Below are 20,811 nucleotides of genomic sequence, written 5' to 3'. Positions count from 1 at the left end.
ATTTGCTAAGGCCATACACTACAGATGAATACAATTTGCTAAGGCCACATCACAGAAAATTTTGGTTATTTTAGTGCAAAAATGGATATAACTACTCAAGGAATCAAGTTAATCCTGTCTAGAAATATTTCTTACCAAGACAGAAAACAACTTACACTTTTAAAAAGAATAAAATTAGTGATGTGTCCAAGTGTGGTGTAAATATTATGCAGAGAATTCGTAGTGTGGAAATTAGGTGGTGTGGAGTCACTAAAAGTATTAGAGGGCTGAAGGGGGCTTGTTGAGGTGGTTTCATCATTTAGAGAGAATGGAACAAAGTAGAATGAATAAATGAATAAATGAATAAATCTGTAGGGAAAGGAAGGCAGGGTAGAGGTCATCCTAGGATAGGTTGAAGGGAGGGCATAAAGGAGGTTTTGTGGATAAGGGGCTTGGATTGCAGCAAGCCTGTGTGAGCAGGTTAGACACGAGTGAATGGAGACAAATGGTTTCTGGAACCTGACGAGCTGTTGGAGTTTGAGCAGGGTAATATTGTGAAGGGATTCAGGGAAACTGGTCAGCCAAACTTGAGTGGTGGAAGTGGGAAGTACAATGCCTGCACTCTAAAGGTGGAGTCTGGGATATTGGCAGTTTGGAAGGACATCAAAACTGCCGTATGAGTGTCTATACAAAGAGCGATTATGTATGAGTGATGGTGAGTGTTGATGAAAATTTTTCCTTTTTTTTTTTCTTTCTTTTAAGCCCTTAGAAATGACGTCTCCACTGCCTTATGCAGCCTCCTCACTGCAATGTTCTCAAATTACCCATTTTGCCTCCATGGATAACGAACACTGTCTCCACAGGTGCCTCAATTACACAACCCACCTTTTCTGCCCCTTATCAGTTCTATGATTCATCCCCCCATGTCCACTGATCTATGAGAAATTATAGATACAAAAGCAGAAATATTTGTATTTCAACAATGTATGCTCAGAGCAAACCTGTAGTCCTATTACAGATTTCTTTTTTTCAACAAGTTGCCGTCTCCCACCGAGGCAGGGTGACCCAAAAAAGAAAATCCCCCCAAAAAATATTTTCATCATTCAACACTTTCACCACACTCACACAATCACTGTTTTTGCAGAAGTGCTCAGAATACAGCAGTTTAGAAGCATATACATATAAAGAAATTAGGAAAAGGTGTGGAGTTAATAAAAGTATTAGTCAGAGGGCAGAAGAGGGGTTGAGGTGGTTTGGTCATTTAGAGAGAATGGATCAAAGTAGAATGACATGGAAAGCATATAAATCTATAGGGGAAGGAAGGCGGGGTAGGGGTCGTCCTCGAAAGGGTTGGAGAGAGGGGGTAAAGGAGGTTTTGTGGGCAAGGGGCTTGGACTTCCAGCAAGCGTGCGTGAGCGTGTTAGATAGGAGTGAATGGAGATGAATGGTACTTGGGACCTGACGATCTGTTGGATTGTGAGCAGGGTAATATTTAGTGAAGGGATTCAGGGAAACCGGTTATTTTCATATAGTCGGACTTGAGTCCTGGAAATGGGAAGTACAATGCCTGCACTTTAAAGGAGGGGTTTGGGATATTAGCAGTTTGGAGGGATATGTTGTGTATCTTTATACGTATATGCTTCTAAACTGTTGTATTCTGAGCACCTCTGCAAAAACAGTGATAATGTGCGAGTGTGGTGAAAGTGTTGAATGATGATGAAAGTATTTTCTTTTTGGGGATTTTCTTTCTTTTTTGGGTCACCCTGCCTCAGTGGGAGACGGCCGACTTGTTAAGAGAAAAAAAAAAAAAAAAATTATATATTTTCATATAGTCGGACTTGAGTCCTGGAAATGGGAGGTACAATGCCTGCACTTTAAAGGAGTGGTTTGGGATATTGGCAGTTTGGAGGGATATGTTGTGTATCTTTATACGTATATGCTTCTAAACTGTTGTATTCTGAGCACTTCTGCAAAAACAGTGATAATGTGTGAGTGTGGTGAAAGTGTTGAATGATGATGAAAGTATTTTCTTTTTGGGGATTTTCTTTCTTTTTTGGGTCACCCTGCCTAGGTGGGAGACGACCGACTTGTTAAGAGAAAAAAAAAAAAAAAAAAAAATATATATATATATAGATACAGTTACCCCACATTTTTGGGGATTTTCTTTCTTTTTTGGGTCACCCTGCCTCAGTGGGAGACGGCCGACTTGTTGAGAGAAAAAAAAAATTTATATATATATATATATATATATATATATATATATATATATATATATATATATATATATATATATATATATATATATATATATATATATATATATATATATATATATATATATATATATATATATACATATATATATACACACACACACACAGTTACCCCACATTTTTGGGGAGGATTTGCCATATTTAGCAGATTATACAACATCCATTTAACCTTTAAACCGTGCTTCACATATTAGTATGCAAGTGGCAACTGTTTGATATGCTAATATGAAAATTTTTTCGTACCTTCTAATCTGCCACCCACCAATGTTTTTTGACCTTACTGCAATTCTCTGAGCATTCTTTAACACAGCCATACACTTGAAGAAAATTTAAGGCCATGAGGGTCTATTTTCTTTTTTTTTTTATCAACACAGCAGCCATTTACCACAAAGGCAGAGTGACCCGAAAAATAAGAAATGCCTTCACCATTTACTCCATCACTGTCTTGCCTACACTAGTGAAAAAAACTGCAACATAACAACAACCCTCCTTCAGTGGCCCGGTGGCTAAAACTCCCGCTTCATACACGGAGGGCCCGGGTTCGATTCCCGGTGGGTGGAAACATTTCGACACGTTTCCTTACACCTGTTGTCCTGTTCACCTAGCAGCAAATAGGTACCTGGGTGTTAGTCGACTGGTGTGGGTCGCATCCTGGGGGACAAGATTAAGGACCCCAATGGAAATAAGTTAGACAGTCCTCGATGACGCACTGACTTTCTTGGGTTATCCTGGGTGGCTAACCCTCCGGGGTTAAAAATCCGAACGAAATCTTATCTTAATCTCTAGTGTAGGCGCTGTACTTCCCACCTTCAGGACTTAAGTCTAACTCTCAGTCTCTTCTATATATATATAAAAAAAAAAATTGATGGAAAACTTGTGGAATTACGCAGACTGAGTTAGTGGTTTTGGTGCAATTTACGCATTGACAATTTTGCCCACTGAGTCCTATTTTATGTAAATTCTATTATTAACCCCTTCACTGTCGCAACTCCAAATCTTGAGGTGTCTCCTGGTGTCACAAAATTCCCGAAAAAAAAAAAAAAAAAAATTTCTCATGAAATGACAGAATTTTTCCTAACTGTAACGACACCAAAAGAACGAAATTTGATGGAAAATCGACGGACTTACCTTCTCGCGAAGTTAGCAACCTTGGCGATATTTATGAATCGGCGATTTCACCCACGTTCAGCCCTATTTTCGGCTAATTCCATTGTTCCAGTCGACCAAACTCACAGCTATTTCTTTAGAACTCCATTTGTTCTATCGATTGAGTACAAGAAACTGCCCATTTACCAATTTCAACTACCCAATAACGTGGTCAAATTTGCAATTTGGCCAATTTCACGAAAATTAAAAAATACGACAATTTCAAAATAGGGTCCAGAATGAACAATGCAGACTTTCCTGGCTCTAAAATAACATTTTCTTTGTTCATCAGTCATGTCTCCAGGCCCCTCTGATATTACTCTTGCTTTCTATTTTGAATTTTTTTCAAACAAAAAATAGAAGATTTACTGTTATGCAGACTACTGCAATATTGTAATTGTATAAATAATGTCAACCTATTCATGACTGCATATTAGAATGGCTACTTGGACATTTATTGGACAATGACATCATTTGTTTACTTTAGAACATCGGCAAAAATCAAACATTTCCCCTACTTTGAGCTCCATTTCCAGGTTCTTTTCATAGTAAAACCAATCAAAATCACCTCTATTTCTATAAAATGTTTTCCATTCTATCAAATGAGACCAAGAAAACGAGAATATAACCATAAATACTATACAAAAATCGACCACAAAGTCGGCATTTTAATTAAAAAAAAAAAAAAATTCATTATGCACTGTGTGCTGCAGGATTTTTTTTATATGGTGCACACTCACAACACAGACCCATTCTCTCACACGTGGGCCTACCAGCTTTCTCCTGCTTTATTTGAAGCTGCTAGAATTGAGTATATATACAGTGGACCCCCGCATAACGATTACCTCCGAATGCGACCAATTATGTAAGTGTATTTATGTAAGTGCGTTTGTACGTGTATGTTTGGGGGTCTGAAATGGACTAATCTACTTCACAATATTTCTTATGGGAACAAATTCGGTCAGTACTGGCACCTGAACATACTTCTGGAGTGAAAAAATATCGTTAACCGGGGGTCCACTGTACTATAAATGTATAAATTCAAGGATTATGTGGAGTAAAATAAAGATTGGATGTGAAAAGTGGGTTATAATAAGTGTGTATGCACCTGGAGAAGAGAGAAGTGTAGAGGAGAGAGAGAGATTTTGGGAAATGTTGAGTGAATGCGTGGGGAGTTTTGAATCAAGTGTGAGAGTAATGGTGGTTGGGGATTTCAATGCTGAAGTGGGTAAAAATGTTATGGAGGGAGTAGTAGGTAAATTTGGGGTGCCAGGGGTAAGTGTAAATAGGGAGCCTTTAATTGAGCTATGTGTAGAAAGAGACTTGGTAATAAGTAATACATATTTTATGAAAAAGAGGATAAATAAATATACAAGGTATGATGTAGCACGTAATGAAAGTAGTTTATTAGATTATGTATTGGTGGATAAAAGTTTGATGGGTAGGCTTCAGGATGTATGTTTATAGAGGGGCAACTGATATATCGGATCATTATTTAGTTGTAGCTACAGTTAGAGTAAGAGGTAGATGGGAAAAGAGGAAGGTGGCAACAACAAGTAAGAGGGAGGTGAAAGTGTATAAACTAAGGGAGGAGGAAGTTCAGGCGAGATAAGTGACTATTGGCAGAAAGGTGGGCTCGCGCGAAGATGAGTAGTGGGGGGGGGGTTGAAGAGGATTGGAATAGTTTTAAAAATGCAGTATTAGAATGTGGGGCAGAAGTTTGTGGTTATAGGAGGGTGGGGGCAGGAGGAAAGAGGAGTGATTGGTGGAATGATGAAGTAAAGGGGGTGATAAAAGAGAAAAAGGTAGCTTATGAGAGGTTTTTACAAAGCAGAAGTGTTATAAGAAGAGCACAGTATATGGAAAGTAAAAGAAAGGTGAAGAGAGTGGTGAGAGTGCAAAAGGAGAGCAGATGATAGAGTGGGAGAGGCACTGTCAAGAAATTTTAGTGAAAATAAGAAAATTTTTTTGGAGATAAACAAGTTAAGAAAGCCTAGGGAAAGTATGGAGTTGTCGGTTAAAAACAGAGTAGGGGAGTTAGTAGATGGGGAGATGGAGGTATTGGGTAGATGGCAAGAATATTTTGAGGAACTTTTAAATGTTGAGGAAGAAAGGGAGGCGGTAATTTCATGCACTGGCCAGGGAGGTATACCATCTTTTAGGAGTGAAGAAGAGCAGAATGCAAGTGTGGGGGAGGTACGTGAGGCATTACGTAGAATGAAAGGGGGTAAAGCAGCTGGAACTGATGGGATCATGACAGAAATGTTAAAAGCAGGGGGGATATAGTGTTGGAGTGGTTGGTACTTTTGTTTAATAAATGTATGAAAGAACAGAAGGTACCTAGGGATTGGCAGAGAGCATGTATAGTCCCTTTATATAAAGGGAAAGGGGACAAGAGATTGTAAAAATTATAGAGGAATAAGTTTACTGAGTATACCAGGAAAAGTGTACGGTAGGGTTATAACTGAAAGAATTAGAGGCAAGACAGAATGTAGGATTGCGGATGAGCAAGGTGGTTTCAGTGGGTAGGGGATGTGTAGATCAAGTGTTTACATTGAAGCATATATGTGAACAGTATTTAGATAAAGGTAGGGAAGTTTTTATTGCATTTATGGATTTAGAAAAGGCATATGATAGAGTGGATAGAGGAGCAATGTGGCAGATGTTGCAAGTATATGGAATAGGTGTTAAGTTACTAAATGCTGTAAAGAGTTTTTATGAGGATAGTGAGGCTCAGGTTAGGGTGTGTAGAAGAGAGGGAGAATACTTCCCAGTAAAAGTAGGTCTTACACAGGGATGTGTAATGTCACCATGGTTGTTTAATATATTTATAGATGGGGTTGTAAAAGAAGTAAATGCTAGGGTGTCTGGGAGAGGGGTGCGATTAAATTATGGGGAATTAAATTCAAAATGGGAATTGACAGTTACTTTTTGCTGATGATACTGTGCTTATGGTAGATTCTAAAGAAAAATTGCAAAGGTTAGTGGATGAGTTTGGGAATGTGTGTCAAGGTAGAAAGTTGAAAGTGAACATAGAAAAGAGCAAGGTGATGAGGGTATCAAATGATTTAGATAAAGAAAATTGGATATCAAATTGGGGAGGAGGAGTATGGAAGAAGTGAATGTTTTCAGATACTTGGGATTTGATGTGTCAGTGGATGGATTTATGAAGGATGAGGTTAATCATAGAATTGATGAGGGAAAAAAGGTGAGTGGTGCGTTGAGGTATATGTGGAGTCAAAAAACGTTATCTATGGAGGCAAAGAAGGGAATGTATGAAAGTATAGTAGTACCAACACTCTTATATGGGTGTGAAGCTTGGGTGGCAAATGCAACAGCGAGGAGACGGTTGGAGGCAGTGGAGATGTCCTGTCTAAGGGCAATGTGTGGTGTAAATATTATGCAGAAAATTCGGAGTGTGGAAATTAGGAAAAGGTGTGGAGTTAATAAAAGTATTAGTCAGAGGGCAGAAGAAGGATTGTTGAGGTGGTTTGGTCATTTAGAGAGAATGGATCAAAGTAGAATGACATGGAAAGCATATAAATCTATAGGGGAAGGAAGGCAGGGTAGGGGTCGTCCTCAAAAGGGTTGGAGAGAGGGGGTAAAGGAGGTTTTGTGGGCAAGGGGCTTGGACTTCCAGCAAGCGTGCATGAGTGTGTTAGATAGGAGTGAATGGAATCGAATGGTACTTGGGAACCGACGATCTGTTGGAGTGTGAGCAGGGTAATATTTAGTGAAGGGATTCAGGGAAACTGGTTATTTTCATATAAAGTTGAAAGTTAAGACACTTGTGCAACATCTGGTTATCTTTATTGTAAATGTTTCGCCATCCAGTGGCTTTATCAATACAAATTCTTGGACATAATTAGAAAACAGAAGAACTATATACAAAAGATGAGGTAATCAGTCCCTCAGCCTTGGAGGTGGTGTTTACAACACCGTGGTTGTAGAGATTCTGAAGCACAGGTAAGGAGACTGGCGCTTATATAGGCTTATATTCTGTGCTTCAGAATCTCTACAACCACGGTGTTGTAAACACCACCTCCAAGGCTGAGGGACTGATTACCTCATCTTTTGTATATAGTTCTTCTGTTTTCTAATTATGTCCAAGAATTTGTATTGATAAAGCCACTGGATGGCGAAACATTTACAATAAAGATAACCAGATGTTGCACAAGTGTCTTAACTTTCATCTTGTCGGTATTGTATACCTGTCTTGCACAACTTATTTTCATAAAGTCGGACTTGAGTCCTGGAAATGGGAAGTACAATGCCTGCACTTTAAAGGAGGGGTTTGGGATATTGGCAGTTTGGAGGGATGTGTTGTGTATCTTTATACGTATATGCTTCTAAACTGTTGTATTCTGAGCACCTCTGCAAAAACAGTGATAATGTGTGTGTGGTGAAAGTGTTGAATGATGATGAAAGTATTTTCTTTTTGGGGATTTTCTTTCTTTTTTGGGTCACCCTGCCTCGGTGGGAGATGGCCAACTTGTTGAAAAAAAAAAAAAAAAAAATACTACGTTCGAAACACTGGCTCGTAAGACGTATATATACAGCCGAAACAGTCAAAGGGTTAAATTTGACCAAATTCTTAGCTCCTTCACTAGTATGCCTTCCATTCTATAGACTGAGCACAAGAAACTGACCATTCAACATTTCAACTACCCTATAAAATGCACAGAAGTTGGTAATTTGGCCAATTTTACCCAAAAATTAAAAATTTAAAACTAAGAGTCCATAATAAACAACGTAGACATTCTCAGCACTAAAACATCTCCTCTATTCATTAGTAATGTCCCCCCAGGCCTCTCCTATACTACATTTACCTTCCATTTTAAATTCTTCAACACAAAATTAGATTTACTCTATTTCTCAGATAATAAAATATAACCAGTAAAGATTGTTCATGGTTTGTATCATCCCAATAATTGAATTAGATTAAGAACCCACAAAACTAGACTGGAGGTTGTAGAGAGGTCTTACCTGAAGCCAAGTAATATACATGTAACACTATTACAATGATATTCCAGCCATTCTGTCAAATGATACCAAGACAATCCCCTCTCCCTTCCCCCCCCCCCAAAAAAAAATTGCTATTTAAAAACTATACATTCAATTTTGTTTTTCCCTACCATGCACATGTGGGGGCAAGATTTTTTTTTAACTGTGCAGACTCACTGCATAGACCCATTCTCTCGCATCTAGGCCAAAATTACCACTCACAGCTTATCTGGACAAGCCAAGCTCGTGACGTATAACTATCTCAAGAGACCCTGGCCTCAGTAATGTAGTTCAATGTGACAGAGTGAAAGAGGGTAACTATTAAACAATTACGTTCTTTGAGCTGTAATAAGTTATTATTGAAAATTTTTGAAGACAACTGTATCTCATTTTAATGATTTAATAAACTTTCTAATGAATACTTCAAAATATATTTCCAACAAGAATTAACTACAATCAAGGATAAAATGATTATTTATAACTATCTTAATTATAACCATCTTTTCTAATCCATTTTAAGATTTAGTACGTAAAAGTAAACTCAGGATACCATGTGAAATTCAGTGTCAGAATTAATAGAGATTCAGTCATTCATACATCATACAAGTACTGGGAGTAGAAAGACACGAAACATATAAAAGGCATATCAAAGGTAAAGGTACATCAACCATACAATAAACATAAGTCTGTTACCTCCTCTCATCATAGAGCTGCTTGGTGGTGCCATGGGACCCCCACGACCCATGTGTGGGGGCATACCACCCATCATGTGAGGAGGCATACCACCTGGGGGACCTCCCCTTGGGGGAACATTCAACTGGGGTCCAGCACGAGCCGCTGGTTGCATCATCTGCTGGGAAGGTCCGCCCACTCCACGTACTGGGCCCTGCAGACCGCCACCCCCAGTTCCAGGCATTCCACGGCCAGCTGGGCGTCCCACACCTGGTCCAGGTGAAGCTCCTGGCAGGTTCACACGTGGTCCATCCTATTTATAGAGAAAAAATTACTTGCACATCATAAACCTTTAATGAAATCACACATATATGTACACTAAACCCTCAGCTTAATCTAATGGTACAGGAGATTGTGGTGTGGACAGCACGGAGATAGTTTAGCAGTGATCATAAGAACATAAGAATGTAGGAACACTGCAGAAGGCCTAATGGCCCATACGAGGCAGGTCCTTATCAAAACGACATCTACCTAAAGCTACTCAAGAAATAACTCCCGTACCCCTTGACACCAATCAAACCCAGCCCCTCCCACTCATATATTTGTCCAGTCTCTTCTTAAAGCTACCCAAGGTCCTAACCTCTATCACCCCACTGGGAAGACTGTTCCACGCATCTACAACTCTGTTAGAAAACCTACAACTCTGTTAGAAAACAATAATGGCCAATTTGCTGGCCACCCGATTATGTCCTGTATACATGTACATATAGGATTTTTGGGCTCCACCCCTGCATTTTGACCCTGGGCCAAGCCTGTCTGGCTGGCTGACTAGACCAGGTAAGCATCAGATTAGACCAGACCATGATATATGAGCCAGCTGGCAGCCCAGTGGTCCATGAATACACCACAGCCTGGTTGATACAGGCACTGGAAGAGGTAAAAGTTAAGTCTCCTTCAAGATGTCTACACTTGTTCCAGTAGCATTTCAGATATCTTCTGGCAAGATGTTAGATAGTCTAGGCCCACTGATGTTAATAATGTGTTCACTTATTCTGCCTTCCATGCCCTTACCCTTCAAAGGTTTATCTTTCATTTTCTCCCATATCCATCACACCATTACATGATGGTAGTGTATAAATTTAGGACTAAGAACTCAAGTATTTTTCATAATATTATGCCTCTCTCTCTACTCCTGAAAGTAAACATTAAGGACAGGTGTTCCAATTAATTTAAATGTGATTGACTATGCACGCTTTATTTCAGACACTAATTCAAAGTCAATTAAATTGAAGGTTTATTGTAATCACAGCTTCTCTTAATAAATTAATTGTACCAACTAAGCATATATCAACTTTAAGGAACACACCATCAACACTCAAAATTTAGTCATTAGCAGGCAAAGGGGTCACCACAAGAAAAGATGGATTGGGGAGAGGCAAAGATTTTGAGTGACAGGGGACTAGACATCCAACAGGATTTTGAGTGAATTAGACAGGTACAGAGGCAAATGATTTTTATGACTTGCTGTTAGAGTGCAAGTAGGGTAATTATATACGTATATGGATTAAGGAAAACCATTTAACATGACGGGTTCTGGAGGTGGGAAGTACAGTACCTACATTATAAAGTAAAGGGAAGGTAGTGACTGGAAGCACAGTGCACTATGGAGGGGTAGTGAGAAGTGCAGTGCCTGCACTATAGAGGGTGGATGGTGATGGGAAGTACAGTGCCTGCACTATGGAAAGGGGGTGGTGGCGGGAAGTACAGTACCTACATTATAAAGTAAAGGGAAGGTAGTGACTGGAAGCACAGTGCACTATGGAGGGGTAGTGAGAAGTGCAGTGCCTGCACTATAGAGGGTGGATGGTGATGGGAAGTACAGTGCCTGCACTATGGAAAGGGGGTGGTGGCGGGAAGTACAGTGCCTGCACTATGGAAAGGGGGTGGTGGCGGGAAGTACAGTGCCTGCACTATGGAGGGTAGTGATGGGAAGTACAGTGCCTACACTATGGAAGGTGGGTGCTGGTGGGAAGCACAGTGCCTGCACTATGGAGGGGGGGGGGGGGGTGAGTGGAAGTACAGTGCATGAACTATGGAAGCAGGGGGAGGGGGTGATAGGAAGTACAGTGCCTACACCACAAAGGAGGGGTGGGGATACTGCAGTTTGGAGGTGCATCTGAACTATGATGTTGGCATGCTTCTGGCAAAAGTAACTGAACAAGTAATATTGAAATCTTTTCTTTTCCAGATTACCCTATCTCAGTGAGAGACGACCACGTATTAAAATAAATAAAACAGTATATACCATTCCACTCTGAAATTATCTAATGCTACTTACGTACAACAAAGTTCCTATTTCTGCTGAAATGTAGCCATATGTAGCAAAAACACAATTCCACTTTGACACAATCTATTTACAAAGACGAGAAACCACAACTCATAAAACTGTAATAAACACGACTGCAAGCAAACCACAGAACGGGTGGGGATTACCATGGGTTATATCTCCACCTGTTCTGTGGTTTATGGGAAACCGTACCTCAGTAGGTGGAGGACCTTCCAGAGTCATGGTGACAATCGTTTCCCCTCGGAGTAATAACAAACCCATCGTTCGCTTCTCCTGCTTCTCTTCTTTATTCTTTTTTCCCCTGACGAGTCTGAACTCCTCACAGTCAGCCAAGATGACGTTCATGTGTTTGTCGAAGGCTGAAAAAAATAAGACCTAAAATGAATGACGTGATAGTATGTGAACTTTCTATAAAATGGTTCAGGGGATCATTGGTACCCTAAGGCTCTTGTTTCAGACCAAACTTCTTAAACTGAAGCAATGCAAAACATTAATCAACACTGAATGTGAATGCAAGTTATCAAGATTTACTGTTAGCTTATAATTGCACAAAGAAAAATCCTTTTAAGTTGTAGAACATTTAACAAGATTCAACTTCAAAGTGAAACAAGAGGGAAGAACTGAGAAAATAAAATTGTGAACTGTGAAATAGTGTTAGGTTATGTCATGTTAACACAGTGGTACCCTGAGTTTCCAACACCTCCTAACTCGAACAATAGTTAAGTGTATTAATACAAGTGCTTTTGTAAGTGTATTTTTCGGGGTCTGAAACGCACTAATCTAATTTACATTATTCCTTATGGGAACAAATTCGTTTGGTAATGGCACTAACAGCCTTCTGGAACGAATTGTGTACAAAACACATAGGGTACCACTGTATTCAGTATTCTTTTACATTTTTTATTTAGTTACCATAAACCGAATTTATGGCACTTATTTATTGGGAAAAGTTATTTGCAAAACAATGTGTAATATTTTGTGAATAAAAACCTATCTAGATTTACTGTATTAAATATTAAGCTTGCATATCCTGACTGTCCATAGTAACCATTTAAAATATTAATTATATAAAAGAATATAAAGACAATGTAAGAGGGGTGTTAATGTTGCAGTTTAAAAACTGTATTGTAAAGCACCCTTCTGGCAAGACAGTGATGGAGTGAATGATGGTGAAAGTTTTTCTTTTTCGGGCCACCCTGCCTTGGTGGGAATCCGCCTGTGTGTTAATAAAAAATGTTAATAATAAAAAAGGCAATGTAGGCCTTGGTTAAAACAAAAGCATAGTTACGAAGCTGGAAGACACTTAAAATGGTATACATGTGTCATAAGGGAAGAGAAGATCAACAGTTAAAACACACCTGGAGTGAGGCAGCACAAAGTTTTAGGGTGTTATTGTTCATACAGGTACAACTCTGATTGTCCAGCAATAGATGGTCAACCAACTCTTAACCCTTTGACTGTTTTCGACGTATAAATACGTCTTACGAGCCAATGTTTCTGACGTATATATACTCAATAATTCTAGCGGCTTCAAATCAAGCGGGAGAAAGCTGGTAGGCCCACATGTGAGAGAATGGGTCTGTGTGGTCAGTGTGCACCACATAAAAAAAATCCTGCAGCACACATTGCGTAATGAGAAAAAAAAAACTGATCGTTTTTTTGGAATAAAACGCCGACTTTGAGGTGTATTTTCGTATAATATTTATCATTGTATTCGCGTTTTCATGGTCTTAGGTGATAAAATGGAAAACATATTACAGAAATAGAGATGATTTTCATTACTTTGACGATGAAAATGACCTTGAAACTGAGCTCAAAGTAGCGGAAATGTTCGATTTTTACCAATGTTCAGGAGTAAATAAATCACACCACACGTCCAACACACGTCAACTGGGGAGTCTAATATTCTTTCACTAGTGCACTGATATTATTTATACCATTTTTACAATAATGCAGTAGTCTGCATAACAGTAAATTTTGTATTTTTTTGTATGAATAAAAAATCAAAATAGAAAGCAATAATAATATAAGAGGGGCCTAGAGATGTGACTAATGAACAGAGCATATGTTATTTTAGTGCCACGAATGTCTACCTTGTTTATTCTGGACCCTATTTTGAAATTGGCATCTTTTTTAGTTTGCGTGAAATTGGCCAAATTGCCAATTTCTGACCACCATATTGGGTAGTCCAAATTAGTAAATGGGAGGTTTCTTGTACTCAGCTGATAGATAAGATGGAGTTCAAAAGAAATAGCTATGAGTTTGGTCAACTGGAACAATGGAATTGGCTGAAAATAGGGCTCAAAGTCGGCGAAATCGCCGATACACGTATGTCGCCGAGACCGCTAACTTCGCGGGAGCATAATTCCATGAGTTTTCGACCAAATTTCGAACTTTTGGTGTCATTACCACCGGGAAAAGATTCTCTATCATTTCATAAGAAAAAATATTTTTTTTTTTTTCAAAAATTGAGCGACATAGAACGACAGTTTCAGAGAGGGGCCTGAAACAGTCAAAGGGTTAATCTGGATAATACTATTATGAGGGCAGTCACAGATGGTGTATGTAGCTTGTGCTTAGTGATTACACCGCAGTTGATGGTGATCTTGTTGACGAGTGTCAGCATATTTAACACTATCTATGGCTTCTCAGAAAGATGCAGGGTTAAGTTCTGTATAAATACTTGAAGTGAAGCACAAAAAAAACAATAAAAAAACCATACCATGGATGGGGTTTGAACCTGCGGTAAGAGTGTCTCAAAACTCCAGACCGTCGCGTTAGCTGGCCCAGCGGCTAACGCAAGTGTGGAGTTTTGAGACTTGCCACAGGTTCAAACCCCATCCGTGGTATGGTTTGCGATCGTGTCATTACGATTTCGCGAGTCATCAAAACAATAAAAAGCTGAAAGTCTAATGAAAGGTGTTTTGTAAACTGTAATTATTGGCAACTGACTTAATAACTTAGGACTATACTGTCTGCCATGACATACATGTTATGCCTGAGTTTTATGGCATAGCACACCTGAACTGGCAGGGGGGAGGACTCCTCTGTAACCCCTTTATCTTGGCCCCAGAAACACACCCACACATGCTTTAAAATATCATTGTCTTATAGTGATCTGGGGACTGAATATATAATAAATTTTAAGTACACAATGCATCTTCTTGACAACAATTTCATTCAGACCTGTTTGGATCATGTTCTTTATCACCTTTGCTCTCCTACTAGATAGGGAGAGAAATACAGAAATAACCTGCACATTGAAGAGAGGAGCTTACGATGATGTTTCAGTCCGACTTGGACCATTTACAAAGTCACACTAACGAAAAGGAGAGGAGAGAGCATATATAGGCAGGAGGTCGTAATGGTAGAAGGTGGTAGTGGGGAAGGCAGTATGGTGGTGGTCTGAAAATTCCCCAAGACTATTTTTATGGCGGTTTGGGGTTCACGTAGCAAGGACATTACGGTGGATCTGATTAGGACTAGGTAGTGAAGAAGACAATTTGCTTTGCCTTGCCAACCTCACCTGAAACATCTTACCAGATTAACTAATTGAAAAACTGTTACCTACAATGGGACATATATAGTGTTTAATATCATAAAAACTGCATCAGCACAATTTGTCAATGCCTATTATCAAATGATCTAGATCTGGTTTTGTGAACCTGCCCACGTTCACACACAATTTATATTACCTTGGTGGGAGACGGCTGACTTGTTAAAAAAAAAAAAAATGAAAAATTATTTAGATAAAGAAAAATTGGTTATCAAATTGGGGAGGAGGAGTATGGAAGAAGTGAATGTTTTCAGATATTTGGGAGTTGACGTGTCAGCGGATGGACTTATGAAGGATGAGGTTAATCACAGAATAGATGAATGAAAAAAGGTGAGTGGTGCATTGAGGTATATGTGGAGGCAAAATTTTATCTATGGAGGCAAAGAAGGAAATGTATGAAAGTATAGTACCAACACTCTTGTATGGGTGTGAAGCTTGGGTTGTAAATGCAGCAGCGAGGAGACGGTTGGAGGCAGTGGAGATGAACTGTCTAAGGGCAATGTGTGGTGTAAATATTATGCAGAAAATTCGGAGTGTGGAAATTAGGAGAAGGTGTGGAGTTAATAAAAGTATTAGTCAGAGGGCAGAAGAGGGTTTGTTGAGGTGGTTTGGTCATTTAGAGAGAATGGATCAAAGTAGAATGACATGGAGAGCGTATAAATCTGTAGGGGAAGGAAGGCGGGGTAGGGGTCGTCCTCGAAAAGGTTGGAGGGAGGGGGCAAAGGTGGTGTTGTGGGCGAGGGGCTTGGACTTCCAGCAAGCGTGCGTGAGCGTGTTAGATAGGAGTGAATGGAGACAAATGGTATTTGGAACCTGACGATCTGTTGGAGTGTGAGCAGGGTAATATTTAGTGAAGGGATTCAGGGAAACCGGTTTTTTTATATAACCGGACTCGAGTCCTGGAAATGGGAAGTACAATGCCTGCACTCTAAAGGAGGGGTTTGAAATATTGGCAGTTTGGAGAGATATATTGTGTATTTTCATATGTATATAGTACTTCTAAACTGTTGTATTCTGAGCACCTCTGCAAAAACAGTGATTATGTGTGAGTGAGGTGAAAGTGTTGAATGATGATGAAAGTATTTTCTTTTTAGGGATTTTTTCTTTCTTTTTGGGTCACCCTGCCTCGGTGGGAGACGGCCGACTTGTTGAGAAAAAAAAAATAATGGAATGAAATGAAGTTTAAATGTCATTTGGCAAAACCCAACAATTAACCCTTAAACGGTCCAAACAGATCGACGTTCAAATCCGTAGTGCTGCAAAAGTAGACCTACTTTTTTTTACATATTTTCAAATATAACAAAAAAAAATGTAGATAAAAGTTTTTTTTTTACAAGTTTTCAAATATAAAACAAAAAAGATCTACATTTTTTTAAATACTTTCAGATGTTGAAAAAAAGTATATATACGTTTGGACCGTTTGAGGGTTAATTTACAAGTAAATTTAACTACAGTGGAACCTCAAAAATCGAACTGCTCCCAACACGACCAATTATGTAAGTGTATTTTTGTAAGTGCTTTTATAAGTGTATTTTTGAGGGTCTGAAATGGACTAATCTAATTTACATTATTCCCGATGGGAATAAATTCATTAGGTAAAGGCACTCGAACAGCCTTCTGGACCGAAGAAAGTTCGATATTTGAGGTTCCACTGTATTTACTATCATACATTTCAACACTCCAGTTTGCCTTCTAATGGGGTACTAAAATATAATTTAATATTTGAACTTTCCAATTATTTCCACTACGTAATACGTACAAATTAAATAAAAAAAATACAAATTAAGTAGTCTTTCATTTACTTCTAATCTATAATGAAGCACCCGAAGCTAAAATCTCAAAGGAGTACTGTCTGCAGTATTGTTTGAGATTGTAATTAGCTTCAAAATTATTGGGTTAGAGAAAGGTACAAAATCATTTAAAATATAAATGAGTAACATTGTCATGTTGCTTGTGTACAGGCTGAGTGAGAGAGTAATAATGGTGCCACACGGCAGAGTCGGTGAGCAGAAAAGATCTACGTTTTTTTACGTACTTTCAAATGTTGTAAAAAAACGTAAATCTACGTTTGGACAGTTTAAGGGTTGTCTCTTAAGATTGTATCAAAAACAATTTGAGTAAAGCAGTTCCACAATAAAGTCTAGGCAGAAGTTTGATCTTCAAATTTAGTCTTAACATGACATGGATCTGAAATTTTTTGATCATGAGCCAAATCACATCCAGTACAAATATACATATTTCCTCACCTTTGAATATGCCGATGAAGGTGCGGCTGTCCTGCATGGTCACTTTCATACGGTAGCCGATGTGGCCGAGCATTTTGTTGTTTTTAGAGAAAGTCTGAAAAGTTAAAATAGCCGGTAAGTGACAGCCTCTGATAAAACCAATTTACATACATCACTTAAATTAACCCAATTATACCATACAATAACAATAAATGTAGTAATGAATAAGGCAAAGTTATTTTGAAGCGAACAGAAAATAGGAGTCTGTTTTCAGTAATAAGAACATTCAGCATCACTTTACGATTCATTCTGAGCCTAAGTAGCACATGTTTACACAGGACGATAAAGAGCTGGCTGACAAAAATACAATTTAGTACTGCCTGGTACTGTTTTTATTCTGGTTCTCTTGTGAACGGGTTTATTGGTATTATGGTAGCGGGGTTCAATGATACGTCTTCGGAGACTTCTTACTTTATTGTTAAGTCGTGGTGGGTACACAGGCTTGTGTGTTGTGCCCATGGCCCGGGAGGGCCATCCCACGAGAGAGCGCTACTAGGCCTTGTGTCTTGCTGCCAGGCCGCTGTGTGAGCGAGTGTGGGACCAGCTTCCCACAAACCTGAACAGGCCCAGAGGGCAGCACCTGAGTGGCGTGAAATATGAACTAAGCTGGCAGACAGCAAGACTGTCTGTGCAGACAGTACAGGCTGTCTACACTATTGACAGACCATACCTGTATTAAACTAAAATTTGAAACCAACAGCTGCCCGTAACAACAGTTCTGGGCATTCCATTAATAAAGCAAATACAGGCATTCCCTGACTTACAAAGGGGTTATAAATGAACTCAAGTCGAAAAAATCGCAAGTCGAATATGAAAATATGCTAAATAAGTAAATAATTACTGGAACAAAGTAACTACCAGAACTGAAAAGTAAACACAGTGGTACCTCGAGTTACGAAATTAATTAGTTCCAGAAGGCTGTTCGAGTGCCGATACCGAACAAATTTGTTAACATAAAGAACAATGTAAATTAGATTAGTCCATTTTAGACCTCCAAAAACACACTTACATAACAGTTCGAGTTGGGAGCTGTTCGACACTCAGGGTACCACTGTACATGAATACAAGTTACGAACTTGCCACCTTCATGCTGGGTAATTATCTCAAGTTTCACCTCCGAAGTAACTGCCTCTGCATCACCACAAACTCAAAATATATTAAGTCGAGGACCACATGTACTTGTCAAAAGTAATGGGAGGTTTGAAACCATGGCAAGTTTTAGGAACCATTTGCCATGGGTTCAAACCCTACGTGTTCATTGACTTGTTTCCAATAACGTTATTACGATTTTGAGCTAAAGATCCTCATGGTTTATCATACCATTAACATTTTCCCAGAGTATCCCCCAGGACTGGCCAAATAGACCAGTAGCCCCCAGGACTGGCCAAATAAACCAGTAGCCCCCAGGACTGGCCAAATAGACCAGTATCCCCCAGGACTGGCCAAATAAACCAGTATCCCCCAGGACTGGCCAAGTAAACCAGTATCCCCCAGGACTGGCCAAATAGACCAGTATCCCCCAGGACTAGCCAAATAGACCAGTATCCCCCAGTACTGGCCAAATAGACCAGTATCCCCCAGGACTGGCCAAATAGACCAGTATCCCCCAGGACTGGCCAAATAGACCAGTATCCCCCAGGACTGGCCAAATAGTCCAGTATCCCCCAGGACTGGCCAAATAGACCAGTATCTCCCAGGATTGGCCAAATAGACCAGTATCTCCCAGGACTGGCCAAATAGACCAATATCTCCCAGGACTGGCCAAATAAACCAGTATCCCCCAGGACTGGCCAAATAGACCAGTATCCCCCAGGACTGGCCAAATAAGACCAGTATCCCCCAGGACTGGCCAAATAGACCAGTATCCCCCAGGACTGGCCAAATAGACCAGTATCCCCCAGGACTGGCCAAATAAACCAGTAGCTGCCAGGACTGGCCAAATAAACCAGTAGCTGCCAGGACTGGCCAAATACACCATTATCACGTAGGCCTAGCAAACTTTAAATCAACTTAGGCCAACACATCAGAAACATTTTCCAGCGATAATATTTATGTATTATTATTATTATTATAATCAAGGGGGAAGCGCTAAACCCGTAGGATTATATTTATGTAAATAATTCAAAAGTTAATAATGGCGTTAAATTTAACATGTTAATAATCGTAACTTAACGATGAAATATTCAAACATTTTTAACATTATCAACATATCCAGTACTCAGAAAATCCCATTAAGCCACAAATTTTTGAAAAAATTATATATGTAAACAAAGCGGCAAGAAACTGAAAAAAAAAATTTTTGCCGCCCGTAAAACATTCTGCGAGATCTCTGGAGACACGATATTTCCCGCTGTTATTTGTTGATGGTGATGACGCTGAATATCTGCCATTTATGTGGGTGTGTGTACTTACCATGGTTGCGGTGTGTTAAGGGAGGATCACCCCGATATAAAAATGATGAGCCTGCCCGCCTGAGGAGCTCTAACGTTTATGGACGCTACCTTCACCGCATCTGCTCTATAACAACATAATTATTTATTACTTCCTCTCTTATTCTTTGTTCAACAATTTCTAATTTCACTTCAATGAACATATTTTTGTACTTAATAAAAATTAGGGTTTAATTTTGTGTACTATATAAAATAATAAATTATAGAGTTTATCTAGCAGATGCGATTTTTTATACCTGTGTTATATAAGGTTTTGATTGAATGTTATTATTATTATTATTATTATTATTATTATTATTATTATTATTATTATTATTATTATTATTATTATTATTATTATTATTATTATTATTATTGTTATTATTATTATTATTATTATTATTATTATTATTATTATTATTATTATTGTTATTATTATTATTATTATTATTATTATTATTATTATTATTATTATTATTATTATTATTGTTATTGTTATTATTATTATTATTATTATTATTATTATTATTATTATTATTATTGTTATTGTTATTATTATTATTATTATTATTATTATTATTATTGGTGTTGTTATTATTATTATTATTATTATTATTATTATTATTATTATTATTATTATTATTATTATTATTATTATTATTATTGTTATTGTTATTATTATTATTATTATTATTATTATTATTATTATTATTATTATTATTATTATTATTGTTATTGTTATTATTATTATTATTATTATTATTATTATTATTGGTGTTGTTATTATTATTATTATTATTATTATTATTATTATTATTATTATTATTATTATTATTATTATTATTATTATTATTGTTATTATTATTATTATTATTAATATTATTATTGGTGTTATTATTATTATTATTATTATTATTATTATTATTATTATTATTATTATTATTGGTGTTATTATTATTATTATTATTATTATTATTATTATTATTATTATTATTATTGGTGTTATTATTATTATTATTATTATTATTGTTATTATTATTATTATTATTATTATTGGTGTTAGTGGACTGGTGTGGGTCACATCCTGGGTGTTAGTGGACTGGTGTGGGTCACATCCTGG

General features: G+C 38.0%; 1 protein-coding gene across 1 annotated transcript in view; it reads right to left on the bottom strand.

Annotated features, from left to right (window-relative positions):
* SmB (small ribonucleoprotein particle protein SmB) overlaps positions 1–19,779 on the bottom strand; it is a 46,028-nt gene extending 26,249 nt beyond the window's left edge. The window contains exons 1-4 of the mRNA XM_053796763.2: positions 19,675–19,779; positions 17,224–17,317; positions 11,614–11,780; positions 9,096–9,387 (exon numbers count right to left, since the gene is read on the bottom strand). Of these exons, the coding sequence (XP_053652738.1) occupies positions 9,096–9,387; positions 11,614–11,780; positions 17,224–17,317; positions 19,675–19,677 (556 nt within the window). The 5' untranslated portion in view covers positions 19,678–19,779. The remainder of the gene's footprint in view (positions 1–9,095; positions 9,388–11,613; positions 11,781–17,223; positions 17,318–19,674) is intronic.
* Between the last annotated feature and the right edge of the window lie 1,032 nt (positions 19,780–20,811).

The sequence above is a fragment of the Cherax quadricarinatus genome, chromosome 98 (genome assembly GCF_038502225.1).
Source record: "Cherax quadricarinatus isolate ZL_2023a chromosome 98, ASM3850222v1, whole genome shotgun sequence".
Lineage (NCBI taxonomy): Eukaryota > Metazoa > Arthropoda > Malacostraca > Decapoda > Parastacidae > Cherax > Cherax quadricarinatus.
The sequence above is the reverse complement of the archived record's forward strand: the minus strand, read 5'-3'. Positions and strand labels throughout refer to the sequence as shown.